The 14,302-nt window shown below is 29.1% G+C and overlaps 1 protein-coding gene across 1 annotated transcript; it reads right to left on the bottom strand.

Moving 5' to 3' along the window:
* Positions 1–5,177: 5,177 nt before the first annotated feature.
* LOC125829320 (superoxide dismutase [Fe] 3, chloroplastic) lies at positions 5,178–7,965 on the bottom strand. The gene is made up of 8 exons (XM_049508558.1): positions 7,758–7,965; positions 7,615–7,677; positions 7,359–7,550; positions 6,663–6,834; positions 5,930–6,003; positions 5,792–5,818; positions 5,639–5,662; positions 5,178–5,554 (listed from the first exon to the last, which is right to left on the bottom strand). Exons 1-8 carry the CDS (start codon positions 7,854–7,856, stop codon positions 5,429–5,431), a joined length of 777 nt encoding a protein of 258 aa, XP_049364515.1. The 5' UTR covers positions 7,857–7,965; the 3' UTR covers positions 5,178–5,428.
* Between the last annotated feature and the right edge of the window lie 6,337 nt (positions 7,966–14,302).

Here is a 14,302-nt window from a genome sequence, read left to right as displayed (position 1 = left end):
AATTATTGTCTCCAATTATATTGAACATCTACACATATAGTTGGTATATTCATTGTGCAAAAAATAATTATTGTACTTAGTTCCAAGAATTCATGTTTTAATATTCTATATTAAGTAACTTAAAAGTATTATATATAAGCTTACATATTAGCAATTTTTACATAGATATGAAGTTTCTCACTTATTAATTGAAGAAATTCATTATGCAAGTTCAAAAGTTATAATTGCTTTCACGTTCAAGCGTAATTTCTTTTTTGAATTTGTTAACAAATATTTGGATTTTATCCTGAGACATATATCACAATTGTATAATCTATGTAACGCAAATGTGTTCTTTTTCTTACGAAATGCCTTTGTATATATATTCTTATTTTCTTCTTTATTTTCCTTTTAATGTTGATTAAAGAACCAATGATTTATTATTTCCTAAATAGTTCATTCATGAGTTATGTGATAACGACAAATAATCATATTCATGCTGAAATATTGCTAATATTTTTTAAGAACCTATTTTTTCCATTATTTTAATGTATGGATATTAATAAAGAAATATTTACAAGTTCAACGTAATTATTATTTATGATCGCGCGGAGCGCGGACAAATTACCTAGTATATATATATGAAGGGGGAACATAGAGAAGGTGATGTGACACTTCTCTGTGGCCTCCATTCATATTAATCTTTTTTTTTCAAATTTTAAATGTCTAAATAATTTGATTAGTGTTTTATTCTTTATCTATAATTGCTGTAATTAAATTAAATTATATTAAATTGATTAGTAAAACATTCAACCCTCCCTCTCCCCCCACGTCTAAGATCATGACTATTTCATTAAATCTTCTTATACAAATTCTTCAACTTTTCATCTTCTCTTTTAATTATTATTTATACTCATTCATGAGATATGACATTAATCGTTTTTCCTATCTTAAAATCAATTGCAGAGGTGAATTTATTGTCTCCTTTCATAATTCCTATAAATCTCTAACTAATGGAGACATATTTATTGTTCACCAATTGCTTCATTTTGATGAGATTGTTTAGGCAATTTTCAGGTACCATTTTATTTTTTTTGTTTTTGTTTGAAAATAATAATATTATATAAGATTTTAATAATGATATTTTGTATCCTACTTTTTTCAGTATCATTTTAGATGACTATTTTTTCAACTGGTTTGCATAAATTTTCGAATTTATTTGAAATCTTATATTTGTATAATTGTATTTTGGCATGTTGTCATATTTGCTTTATTCTTGTGTTTATTTCTATTATAATGTTGTTATTTATTTAAATTTTGATTTCTCAATTAATGAGTTAAATTTCTTCTCGGACTATTTTCATATTAATGTGTAAAATATCATTTTTTTCTAATTCATATTATATTAGGTTATGGATTATCATAATATGCATTGTTCTACTTCTTTTATTAATGTGGATTTTAGGGACAAGTACAAAAAAAAATTGGTTAGTGATGGAGTAATCCATTTTTCCTTGAGATTTTAGTAGCTTTAGTTAATAATTATAGCTCATGCACGATTCTGCTCGATCTCATGTTTATTTATAATTTATGTTTACTTCTCTTTTAATATCATTTTTATTTAGATTTTAATTTCTTAATTGATAAATTAATTCAAAAAATTGAAATATTTTCAAAAAGATTAAATATTATATCCTTAAGATTCTTGAATTTGCTTTATTCTTACTATTTTCTTTCTTTCTACTTTACGGCAACATTTATCTATTATAATGATTCATGCTATGATAAATTAGGACTGCAAAAGCAAAGAAATCAATTAATCAAATATTGTCATTTGAATTGAAAATTGGGAAGAAAAGTTTACGTTGCTAATCATTTATAGGCGGTGAATTTAGGAGGAAGGTATATATATATATATATATATATATTTCTTGGTCATATTATTGCCTTTTTTAGTTTAATAACATAGTTTTTTAAAATATGGTATTAAAACTTCAAATCATCTGAATTTTAATAATTCTCCTAAGAGTCATTTAGAAGAAATTTGGAAAGAGAAGAATAATAATTGTTTGTCACTAATATTGACTTTGTTTTCTCTATGCATACGTATGTTGTTGATTAATTGCAATTTGATGACTTTTCTTCATAATATATAATTGAAAAATATTGTTAAAATTCTTAAGTATATGATCTTAATATTTTTCTTTTATTTCAAATAGTTTCTCTAAAGGAGAGGTTCCGAGGCTAAAATAATCGTGTTTTTAAAATAAAAACTTTTTTTTTGTAGTATATTTTTCTTCAGCAAGATCACTAACAATTGCATTTGCATCAGAAAATGACTTGTCATAAGCATTTATTTTATTACTTAAAGTGTATATTATAAAATCGTGTTAAAACGAGTTAGAATTTAGTATTTAATTTATTTGAAGATTGAAACTAAAATATTATTTGAAAAATCATGAATCTAATATTTTTTCATACCGCGCAAAGCGCGGCCATGTTTACTAGTTAATAAGTATGAGGTGGCATACAAAAGTTGTATGAACCTTATTTCATAATTTGACAAGTGAATTATTGAGTCTCATTTTTAGAAAAATGGACTAAAGTTCCTTCTCTCTTACTTTTTAACTTTTCAACTTCTTGTACACACTCATACTTTGCGGTGGTCCTATTACCCCTGAACTTTTTTTTTACATATTATCTCACCCTTATTTGCTGACATGTCGAAGAAGGTAAGAACAACTCCCTTAGGCGCGTAAGAAGAGAAAATAAAACGTCAAAAGCTGAAGAAAAGTACACATGTGAGTCCAAATCTCATTCTTTCCCAAAATCAAACTCTCTTTTTCTTCCTCTTTTTCTCAATTTTCAATTGTATATTCTTTCATTTTCTCCCAAATTAGCTTAAAACTTGAATTTACTTGTCAAAGCAAGTTTCAATTTCTAAAAAGCTTGAAGCTTTAGGGCTTGTAATTTCTCCGATTTCATAATTAGGGTTCAAAAATTGTTCTTCAAATTCATCGTTTTTTGCTTTGTTGGGGTAAATAATGACAAATGCGGACTTGAATAAGCTTTCATAGTTAGGGTTCAAAAATTGCTCTTCAAATTCAATTGGGACGAAATCTCAGATCATGAAGAGAATGGGGGTGAATATGGAGTGATCAAAAAAAGGTTAGAGTTTACAGAAAGAAAGAGGAAAATGAAAAGATTAAGGAAAATTTTAGAGTTATGGGGTTCATTAAATACTTGGCAGCGCATGTCTACAAACATTTTATTATATCTGGTTTATGTGGACATGTCAGTAAATAAGGGTGAGATAATATATAAAAAAATTGTGTCATGGGGGTAATAAGACCCCTGTGAAGTATGAGTGTGTAGTTGGGAATCCGGCTATAGATTGGGGGAAGGAGGGGGGGGGGGGTTTGGGTTTGGTCATATTCTCTTTTTTTTTTAAACCATTATTTCAAATTTTGCTATTTTCCTTTATCTTTAAATAATTTTAAAAGTATAAAATTTAGCTTAATTCATCGTACTCCTAACATTTGGTATTATTTTTCTATCCTATATTAACTATCTAATTTACAAAAATAATTATTAAAAGTATTTATCAATTAACAAAATTAAATATCGTTTTTTATTCATTACCCTAGCAATTATTCTTTTTGAAAGTATAAAAAATATATCTTAAAGAGTAAATTAGTAAATTATAATTTTTATCAATAATTTCTTAAAGAATGTGTAAAAAAAAGTAAAATAACTAATACGAAGAACGAAAGGAGTACAAAATCAATTTTTTCTCTTCTCAATAATTTCATAATTTTCCAAACACTTAAACATATCCAATATTCTCCAACAAGAAAATATAACAGAAAGACCATCTGTAATCTTGACAAATAATTACATAAGTTTTGTTTCTATTTTCATGTAATCCAAAATTAAAAATCATCCATAAGCTCCTACATACATACATACTCTCTCAATTTATATGATATAATTTATTCTTGAAGTTCAAGCTATGTGAAATTTAATTAATATTTTCAAAATATTTTTTTTTATTATTATATTAACATGATAAGATGCAAAATATAACCTTCTCACTAAGTTGCAATTCAACCTAAAATATTAGAAGTTGCAATTCTTATCATGTTAATATAATAATAAATAATATTTTATAGCTTGAATTTCGAGAACAAAAAATATTAAATTACTAGAGAGAGAAAAATGATTTTTTTAAAATTATATATTGATTTTATTGATTTACAAGTAATTTTAAATAACTATTTGTTTTGTCCTAAAAATAATACAATTGATTTTGTATGAGGTTAGGAGGACAAATCTTAATTTAACTTTTTTGAAATAATACAATTGATTTTGTATTTGACTTTAAATCTAAATTATTATTTAATATATTTATCTCTATTTTATTTTTAACAAATGAACATTAAGAATTATCAAAACAATAAATAAAATAAATTACTAGTAATTTAGGACATTACTATTTTTCTATTGAAGAATTGGAGAAATAATGCGCAAAAGAGATAATAAATTACTAATTTTAGGATATTATTATTTTTAATGTGTAATGAAGTATATTTATGTTACAAAGTACTCTACATAGATAGAGGGGTTAAATAGAAAGAAGGTGGGGTTGAGGAGAGAAGAGAAATGGAAAAGTTATAAAGATATGGACTGACAATATAAATTTTTATCTATTAAAATAATCTCTCATACAACTATGACATGGTATGCCTCAACCACCTTAAATTTTTTCCGAAAAGTGATAAATGTATACAATTTTATCATCGTGTGTTTATTCTACACATGATATACTCTATCCCTTTGAATGATGTGCCTCAACTTCAGCCTTGTTTTGAGACCTTAGTAAGGTGTTGGAAGAGGCATCATTGTTGATCTGAAGATGTAATATTGAAAATGCAGCAGTTGGATAAATTCAAAGGCGTCTTCCATTTTAAGTGAAACATGAACAGCCATATCTTCTTTTTTGGAAATAAAAGTGTCGTTTCATCAACCCTTGCGTTACAATGAGAAAATACATAAATGACTTTCCTGATCAAATGGAGCGCCACATCATGCGGCATACATACATATTCATAGATTGCTTGCTAATCAGTCGCCTACACCTCTATTTCAAACTAGAAGCAAGCACTTGGGCAAAAACAAAGAATGAAATTTAGGTGTGTAGTAATCTGTTTGTTGTGATCCACAAAAGAAATCTACCATGTGTTTCCATTACACATTACTATGCCCGTAAGTACATGTGTTTCAAAACAATGAACGAAGCAGCAAATGCACAAGGTTTTAGTACTAACACGCATACCTATTCTGATTAATAAAGGCAGGGATTCTGCAGTGGAACACAAGCTTTTCTACTAAACTAGCTGCTCTTCTTGCACAGGGATTTACAGAAACAACTGATGATTAAAGGAAAATGTCATGCAACAGGAATTTTCGGTTCCCCTAAATTTACAAAGGCCTGTGCTCGAGCCATGCGTCCCAATGCCGCATCCCAAGAGACAAGATGATTCATAAACACATTAACATAGTTTGCTTTATCATTCTGTGAAAACAGAGGAAACAAAGACACGCATTAGAAAAAAATCTCTGTGCAGAAAGAAAGCACGAGGGAAGAACTGTGGGTTACCTTGTAATCCAGATAATAAGCATGCTGCAAAATAGGAAGAGCAAGTATTAATGAATATCTTTATTCAATATAAAATTGTATTAGCACGGGAGTGCAAATGCTAAAAGGTTTGTGAAAGGGTACATGGGGAAACAATACTGCCTACGAACTCACCTCCCACAAGTCCAAACTGATCAGCGGCTGCAGAATCAAATAGATACCAAATGAAAATGCAAGTACTGGGTAATCAAGAAAATGTAATTTCTAAGAAAGTGTTACAAATTACAGAACATTAGCAAAAAGAATCCTCACGATATCATTCCACACAAGAGGATTGACAGCATTTGATGTTTTAATAATTGCAAGACGCTTCTCCTCTCTGCTCACTGAAATAATCAAATTGAAGGTGTTACTAAAGAACCTTGCATGGACTGTTCAAATGTGGTCGACAATGGCTATAAAACATCCCAAAAGATGAATCAGGAGGTTCATGCGATGAAAACTTTAGGGATCTAGAGGAATATTCAATATTTAAAGGTTGCAAAAAATGAGCATGTATAGACGCCGGTTGATGACTAGAAATAACAATTTTGCTAAACCTTTAATCTACCAAATTGTCATGATTATACGAGAATTGAGTCGACACACAAGATGAAGTCCAGAACTTCATTCTGAACTTGGTCTTTACACACTCTGTACAAGAGACTGAGGCCAAAATCTAAGGTTGATCTCTCTCATTTTTTAACTGTCAAACATACTGAATTAAAATTAATGACGGGAACAGGAAATTTAATGTACGAGTTTGAGAAACAAAAAGCACAAGTTATCCTTATGAAATGGTTTAGTTATACGACTGACCACAAGCTGTCCCTCAATGAAGTTGCTTATTGATTTGGTTTGGAGAAAAACATATACAAGGAGAAGTGAAACAACGAGTACAGAAGCACAACAATTCTAGTTCCCAAAATACTACAGCCTTTTCATATACAAGCAAGTAAACAAGCATAAAACAGATATAGAAGATTGGCTATATTTAGCAACTTACAGACGAGCCAAATCCACCCAGAGCCAAATAATGTGAGAGCTGCTTCGATAAACTTGTCCTTAAAGATGGTAAATGAACCAAAATCCTTGTCAATCTGCTGAAGGAGTCCCAATTTAGGTATGTCACCACCTCCCGGTTGCATGGATTCCCAGAAGAAATCATGATTCCAAACCTGGGATAAGAAGATCCATAAGTATTGTCCTTGTTAGAATTCGGTTCACAGAAACTAGGCAAATGAGAAGCTCAACTTCTTTTTTATTGGAAAAATTCAAAAAACTAAAAGAGAAAAACTGAATGACATAATATTTTGGGAAATCAGAGATATGAATCTGATAAAAATTGAATGGTTCTTTATCAAAATCCAGCTCATAATATTTCCATTTTATACGCCACTTGTTATTGGTAGCACATAATAGTGAAGTTTACATATGTAAATACAAATCCAAAAAATTATTCCTATGTCTGAAATATGGCTAAGCCCCTCAGTCACCTACTTGGAATATCTCCACCAACATATAGATGATTAAGAGATTGACAAGACATGTGCTGATTTGAAGCACTTAGAGGAAGAGAAGCATACGAATGTTTTAGCTGAATTTAGGACAAATGGAAAATCTTATTAACTATACTGTTATGAAATTTAAATACCACAAAGGCGAGATTCATAAACAATGTAATAGAAGCATGGTGTATTACCTGGGCAGCATCAGCGAATTCAGGTAATGGATTACCATTGTTGTATGTTAGCTTGATAAGTTCGTCCATGGTGCATCCATAAAATATGTCATTCTTTTCAATTTGTTTGTTAAGAGATTCAACATAACCACGATGATGCTCTCCCCAATGTATCTCAACCATACTTTGGCTCATATATGGTTCTAGTGCATCCTACAAAAACAACAGGAGGGGTCAGTCACCATATTATGTTTGACAAACAAAAGAAAACACTTACGAGCTTATAAGGTGGGGTTTTAAGGCCATAATAAGCAGAAACGCTTCTCTTCTGCCTCAAACCCTGCAATGTAAACACAAACCAGAATTAAGAATTAGTAATACATAAACAGAAGAGCACGCTGTAGAGTCCAAAACACCTACAACATTTGATATTCTACACGGTATATTGAATTGCCTCCACAAATCACTAGTCACCGACGAACTTGAAGTGGAAAGACGATTACAACAGCACCAACTCATTTCTTTACAATTTCCCCTTATCCAACTTAGGTTAGGTTAGGTTAAGCCCCCAAATATTCAGTTTCTCTTTACTCACTCCTCCCCATACCAATTTATATTATACTCCCTCCCTCCTCTTTTCCGAGTCAAAATAATTTTAATTTAAAAATATTAGTCCCAAATTATTTGGTCACTTACTAAATTAACTAAGATAAAATTAATTAAATTTATTTCTATTTTATCTCTATAGTTAATATCATCATAATGCTTAATTTTTCATAATTTCTTTTTGAAATCTTAAACAAAATTAAAGTTCTTAGAATTTATTTTTCCAAAGAGTTCATTAAATATTTAAGAAAAAATGGTCAAAAATATCCCTCAACTTTAATTTATTAGTTGATTATACCTTTATCATTAAAACAAAGTTAATTATACCCTCACCGTTATCAATTTCATCATTTTTATCCCTCAATTGACCCAAATTTTAAAAAAAGACCCATTCCTCATTTTAAACCCAATGCCCCGACCCTCTAACGCATAACCCATATATCCCACTGATTTCAACCCCAATATTCAATACTACAAAAGAAATCTCTTTCACAGCAAGAGAAAAGTAATTGATGATGGGTGCTTGAACAAAAAGTCGAAAAAGAATCATGCTCTGTTTTGCAATGATCAATCTAGAGAGTCGAAAGAAAGTTTTGTTGGTGAAATTGAATTCGAAATTAGAGGCGGCTGTGGAGAAAAGGATTGAGGTCTTGAATATGGTGAATAATGGGCATTGGGTTATTGGTGATGTTGCAGGTTCAATTTCAAGTGGAAGAGAAATTCTCCATCAACTTTTCTGAGCTTTTAATCTTCACTCAAAAATGCAAGATCCGTCAAATACAAATTCCATTAAGCTGCCGACGAAGACGTCATTTTCAGCTGCATTCCGTCCATCGCACCACTGACGAGCTCACTCGGAGGTGAATTTTCGGTTGGCGGAGGATCTAGATCTGGTGTCCGACCTATCAGATTTTGAATTATGGGGAAGTAATGTTGCAATCAATGGTGATCAACTGACAACTTCAACGGGAAAGGAAGTTTTTGGGGCTAATCAAGAGAAGTGTAATTCAGATTCCGAGTTCCAGGGAGTGTTGAAATTAATGGTGATGCTATGGCGGCTGAGTTCTGGGGGAGTTTTAGTACATTGGTGAATCAACAAACACTTACTAATGATTCTTTCATGGCTCTCAAGCCTAACTATGATTATTCCATTCCATTTTCCACTGGTTCTTTCTAGGTTTTTGAGGAAGAGGAGAGGGTCCAAGTACATGTACATGTATTCATGAATTTTTTTTATTTTTTTTTGGTAATTTAGCTGCTCTATCAAAATTGTTTATTGACCGGGTTGGTACGGGTTATGCGTTAGAGGGTCGGGGCATTGGGTTTAAAATGAGAAATGGATCGTTTTTAAAAATTTGGGTTAGTTTGAGTCAACTTGGGAATTTTCGTCAATTGAGAGGTATAAACAATGAAATTAGTAACGGCGATAGTATAAATAACTTTGTTTTAACGGCGGAGGTATAATCAACTAATAAACTAAAATTAAGGGGTATTTTTGACCCTTTACCCAATATTTAATTACTCTTTTGTACTCTTGTTCTCACCCACTTTAAAATACTTATACCTTTTGTATGTTCTATGTTAGAGAAAATGATCAAAATAGTCCTTAATATATAAGGATATTTGTCCTTAATATATTTTACATGATCTATATAGTCCTTAATGTATTATAAAAAGTATTCAATTTGATCCTTTGTCCTAAATATAACAAATCTCACAATTAAATTTAACGACGGGCCCACTAAACAAACCAAAACTTTCCCTTTCTCCTTCATTAGTCGCGTGAAAAGTTTGATCCAATTTTCCCCTTCCCCTTCTTCTCCAATGACCACATCGGTCTAGGTCGCCGACTCACCGACGCTCGTCCACCAACCAGCCTCTGCTCTCCACTTCTGCCCCTCCTCCACCACCCTTCTGTTCCCACTGTTTTAGCCTTAATTCAAAGTTAAGATTTCTAAAAAAATAATTTTATTGTTAACTGAAAAAATTATTTTATTTTTTTACACTGTTAATATTATTATAAGATTTAATCACATTGTTAGATTTGTTAATGTCCATAGTGAGGTCAGTGGTATATATCTGATGGTCACAATTTTTTTTTTTAACTGCTCATGTGTTTGAGACAACATTTTTCAGCACTAAAACTTGTCATATGAGGCTAATGAAGTATCAACTGAGCAAATTTTATGTTGGAGGCATTTGTAAAAACCAATTCACAACTTATATAAAATATAAGATGAACTCGATCCTTAAATATTTATCAAAAGCAAAATTCAACTATCTAAACCACACTTTTGAGAAGTAATATTTTTAAAAGTGGAAGAGGGAAGTTCCTCCTATGGCTGAGGCAAAAACACCCATAAGCTCTTCAAAACAGAGGTTTTGACGGGAGGACTAGAGAATGAAGGAGAAAGGGAAATATTTTGGGTGGTTTTATTTTTCAGTGAGGTCCAACGTTAAACTTAACTCATGTCCATGTTATATTTAGGACAAATGATCAAATTGAGTACTTTTTATGATACATTAAGGACTATATGGATCATGTGAAATATATTAAGGATCAAAACAAAGTAATTCATATACATTAAGGATCATTTTGATCATTTTCTCTTCTATGTTATCATAAATTATCTTGATATCCATCAATATGAATAAATGGTAAATTAGTTAAATTAATTATTTTATTTATGATTTCTTAATTATTGCGTAAAATGACAAGTTATCAGTTATTATAGCGAAGGGGGGAAGAAAATTTATGTGTGAAATTTCAATTTTTTTTTTTAAAAAAGTAAAGTTATTAAATTTCAAAATTTGAAAGAGAAAGTAGCATTCTGTTTTGGAAATGAACAATTTTAAATTTTACAAACCTTTTTTTTCTTTATTTCCACTCATCTTCCTCGTAGTTTTATATTATACTAGTTTCACAGCACGTGCGTTGCACGTGTGTATCGTATATATAGTATATGATGTTGTAAAATATAATTAATATTACTAAATTAAAGCTTTTTAGTAAATAATTAACTGAACGAACATAGGAAAAGTGTTTTTAAATTATTAATATATATTGTCATAGAGTTACTTGTATTTTGAGATCAAAATGACCAAATATTATTAAAACATTTCAAAATATATTAAAAATTTAAATATGAGAGAAAAAGACATTTCTTCAATGATATTATTTCTTACTTCACTCAATTTTGTAAACAAATCTAACCAACAAAATAAAATAAAATGTCCATTCAAAAAATGTCATCAATAGCCTTTCCTCTTGAGGTTATGAACATAAATGATGTACATCATTTAAGTACAAATTTTGTCTTAAATATTCATACTTGAAATTAAGTATGTGCATGACACTAATAAAGATTACCATAAAAAAAATAAATTACCATAAGTATTTCAATATTTTATCTTTTATGTAACAAAAATATTATTACTCAATTAATATTTGAGTAAGACTATCATAGAGAGGTAATTTTACCAAAAAAAGTGTACTTGGTTGTTATCATGAATGATAATTATATATACTTCAGTAGAATAATTTAATTTTAATATATGAATAACATCACTTATGGTGAAAAATATTTCATTTAATTAAGTTTCTGTCTTATCATTGTGGAATTGTAGTCTTCTCCTTTTTTTTGCCGCATACATAGTATCTTATAGAAGTTGTATAATGATATAAAATATTTAAATTTTTCAATAATAATATTTAAAGTATTATTTATAGAATCATTAATTTGATTTAAGATCATTTTATGATCAATCGCTATTTTCTTATCTATTTATATATAGCTAGTAATGAGTGTATCTTGTGACATAAAGAAAAATTATATGGAACAATACATAGTCAATGAAGAAGGAAGATGAAAATATATGTTCATACTGTATTCACTCTAGTGTTCCATTTGATTTAAATCTATTGCCACCAACACTTTACTTTCTCTGTTCATTTTTACATACATATCTATTAAAAATAATTATTATCATGGCTATGATATCATATTATAAGTAAAAGTGAAAATTTATTTTTGAAATAGTGAATTTAACATTAAAATTAATAATTCAATGGACTACGTTGATACCCATTGTTTTAGAAAAATTAGGAAGAAACTCCTTCATTTGAGGGAAAAGAATAATAATAATAAAAAAAAACAAAGAAGAAATATCTTTTTTTTTTAATTTACAAAGAAGAAATATCTTACCTAAATCATATGCCTCTTTTCATATATGTTTAATATTATTGTCTCTCCCACAACTTTTCGTTACTGTTAACTCATGAAAATGGTAAGAAAAAATACGATTGTGATTTGATGAATGATTTACTACAATTTTTTCACCAACTCTTTCTTATGAGTACCTCGAATTTCGAACTTAATCAATTTTTGCAAATTACAATTGAGATTTTTTAAGAAGAAGAAGAAGAGTAGAAAACTTAAAGAAATTGTAGTTTAAAAGTGTGAGGAAATCCCTCTATTTATAGCTACCAAATAGTAGTATGAATATGTGTTAATTGTGCCTTATCAGAAAAGTCAAAACCTTTCAAAAAAGTCACTGCTTATCAGAAAAGTCACAACCCTCTAAAAAAGGCACAACTCATCAGAAAAGGCACAATCCTTTATAAAAGTTACAATCTTTCGAAAAAATCGCAACCCGTCAAAAAAGTCACAATCCTTTGGAAAAGTCACAATTTATTGAAAAAGTCACAATCCTTTAATTTGAAAAGGTATCTATTTTCAATATAATTAAATTAATTAAATTAATAAATAAAATAAATTGAGTATTTTTAATTGGGGCTATTATAGTAATTCAATATTCAAGTCTGATAGTTCATGTTTTTAAGGTAGTGTGTATATATATATATATATATATATAGATTTACCTCTCTCTACAATAATTTTTTTAATATATTTATTATTAATATAAAAATTTATGCCTTGACCAAACTGCCCCTTTTAATGCACTCTTTTTATTTATTTATTTTGTTGATATTCTTCAAATTCTATTTATTGTCAAAAAATTTCTATAAAATTACGTTGTCGTCTACCTATTTTTGTTGCTTGACCCATTTATCTAACTTATGTTTTCTATCAGCAGTCCACTACAGAATTGTAAATCTTAATTTTATGGGTACTAAACTTAAATCTTGATTTCTTTATAAGAAAAAAATTGTAGAAATTTGAAGTTTGAATTGGTTTAATATAATAGAATTAAAGATTTTGGAGTTTGATTACTTGAAAATATTGAGTTCAAGTTTTATTATTTAAAAATATTGAGTTTTATAGAATACCACAAAATTAAAGATGAGATTCAGATAATACGAACAGAGAATCAAACTTATTATTGGGAAATATTTTTGCAGATTAAAAGAACCCTAATGCAGTTCTTCTATTCTAAGACTTCATTATCTATTTCTTCTGAAAATAATCATAGAGTATTAATATATATTTAAATCTGCAAACCTGACTTTGGGAATATTTTAAATTTGCAAACCTGACTTTGGAAATACTAACAATGACGAAGGATGAAAATTATTTAATAAGAAATTTACACATTTAATTAAATAAACTAGTAGTATCTTAAAATGGGGCAAAATAGTTCGATCATAACCTTTTTACTAGTAATAGATAAATTATAAGAATTATCCCCTAAAAAAGTTAAACGAGGGAGGTAAATGTAATATATATCAAACACCAAAAGGGAGGTGAGTGAAATGGAATAAAGCCCGGAGGGAGGTTTATGAAATGTATAAATTATAGGAACCACATATTATAAGTACTAAATAACATCTTATCCCTTCTAGTTTTCTATTTACCAAAAATCCCTTAAAAATGATGTTTGCGGGATACATAGTGTTGTGCACGGGATACATTAGGTTTGATACATTCCACATAGCGGAATACATAGCATTGTGCATGGGATACATTAGGTTTGATACATTCCACATAGCGGGATACATAGCGTTGTGCACGAGATACATTAGGTTTGATACATTCCACATAGCGGGATACATAGCGTTGTGCACGATATACATGCGGGATACATTGCCTTGTGTACATGATACATAGAGTTTGATACATTTCACATAGAGGGATACATATCGTTGTGCACGGGATACATGTGGGATACATAGGTAAATAAGGGATTTTTGAAATTTTTGAAATAAGTAGGGATAAATGGATATCAAGGTAAGTAAAGGAGTGTAGTTAAGTAATTTGTCCTTATAAAATTATTCGTATAATATATCATTTAAAATAAATTGTGTGATTATATACTATTTTATTAAAAAAATTATTTGATTATAAATTATTTTATTAAGGCTAAAAGAGAAATTTAAAATTATAGAAACATAATATTAC

This window comes from Solanum verrucosum, unplaced genomic scaffold (assembly GCF_900185275.1).
Source record: "Solanum verrucosum unplaced genomic scaffold, falcon-dt-bn FXZP01000157.1, whole genome shotgun sequence".
NCBI classification, from domain to species: domain Eukaryota; kingdom Viridiplantae; phylum Streptophyta; class Magnoliopsida; order Solanales; family Solanaceae; genus Solanum; species Solanum verrucosum.
The sequence above is the reverse complement of the archived record's forward strand: the minus strand, read 5'-3'. Positions and strand labels throughout refer to the sequence as shown.

What these genes read in the sequence shown, in the direction of transcription:
- LOC125829320 (XM_049508558.1), bottom strand. Translation starts at nt 7,856, where the DNA reads ATGAGTTGGTGCTGTTGTAATCGTCTTTCCACTTCAAGTTCGTCGGTG. An exon ending in CTCTTGTGTGGAATGATATC is followed by an intron (nt 5,819 to 5,929) that starts GTGAGGATTCTT and finishes TTGATTCTGCAG; the next exon opens with CCGCTGATCAGTTTGGACTT. An exon ending in CTTATTATCTGGATTACAAG is followed by an intron (nt 5,555 to 5,638) that starts GTAACCCACAGT and finishes CTGTTTTCACAG; the next exon opens with AATGATAAAGCAAACTATGT.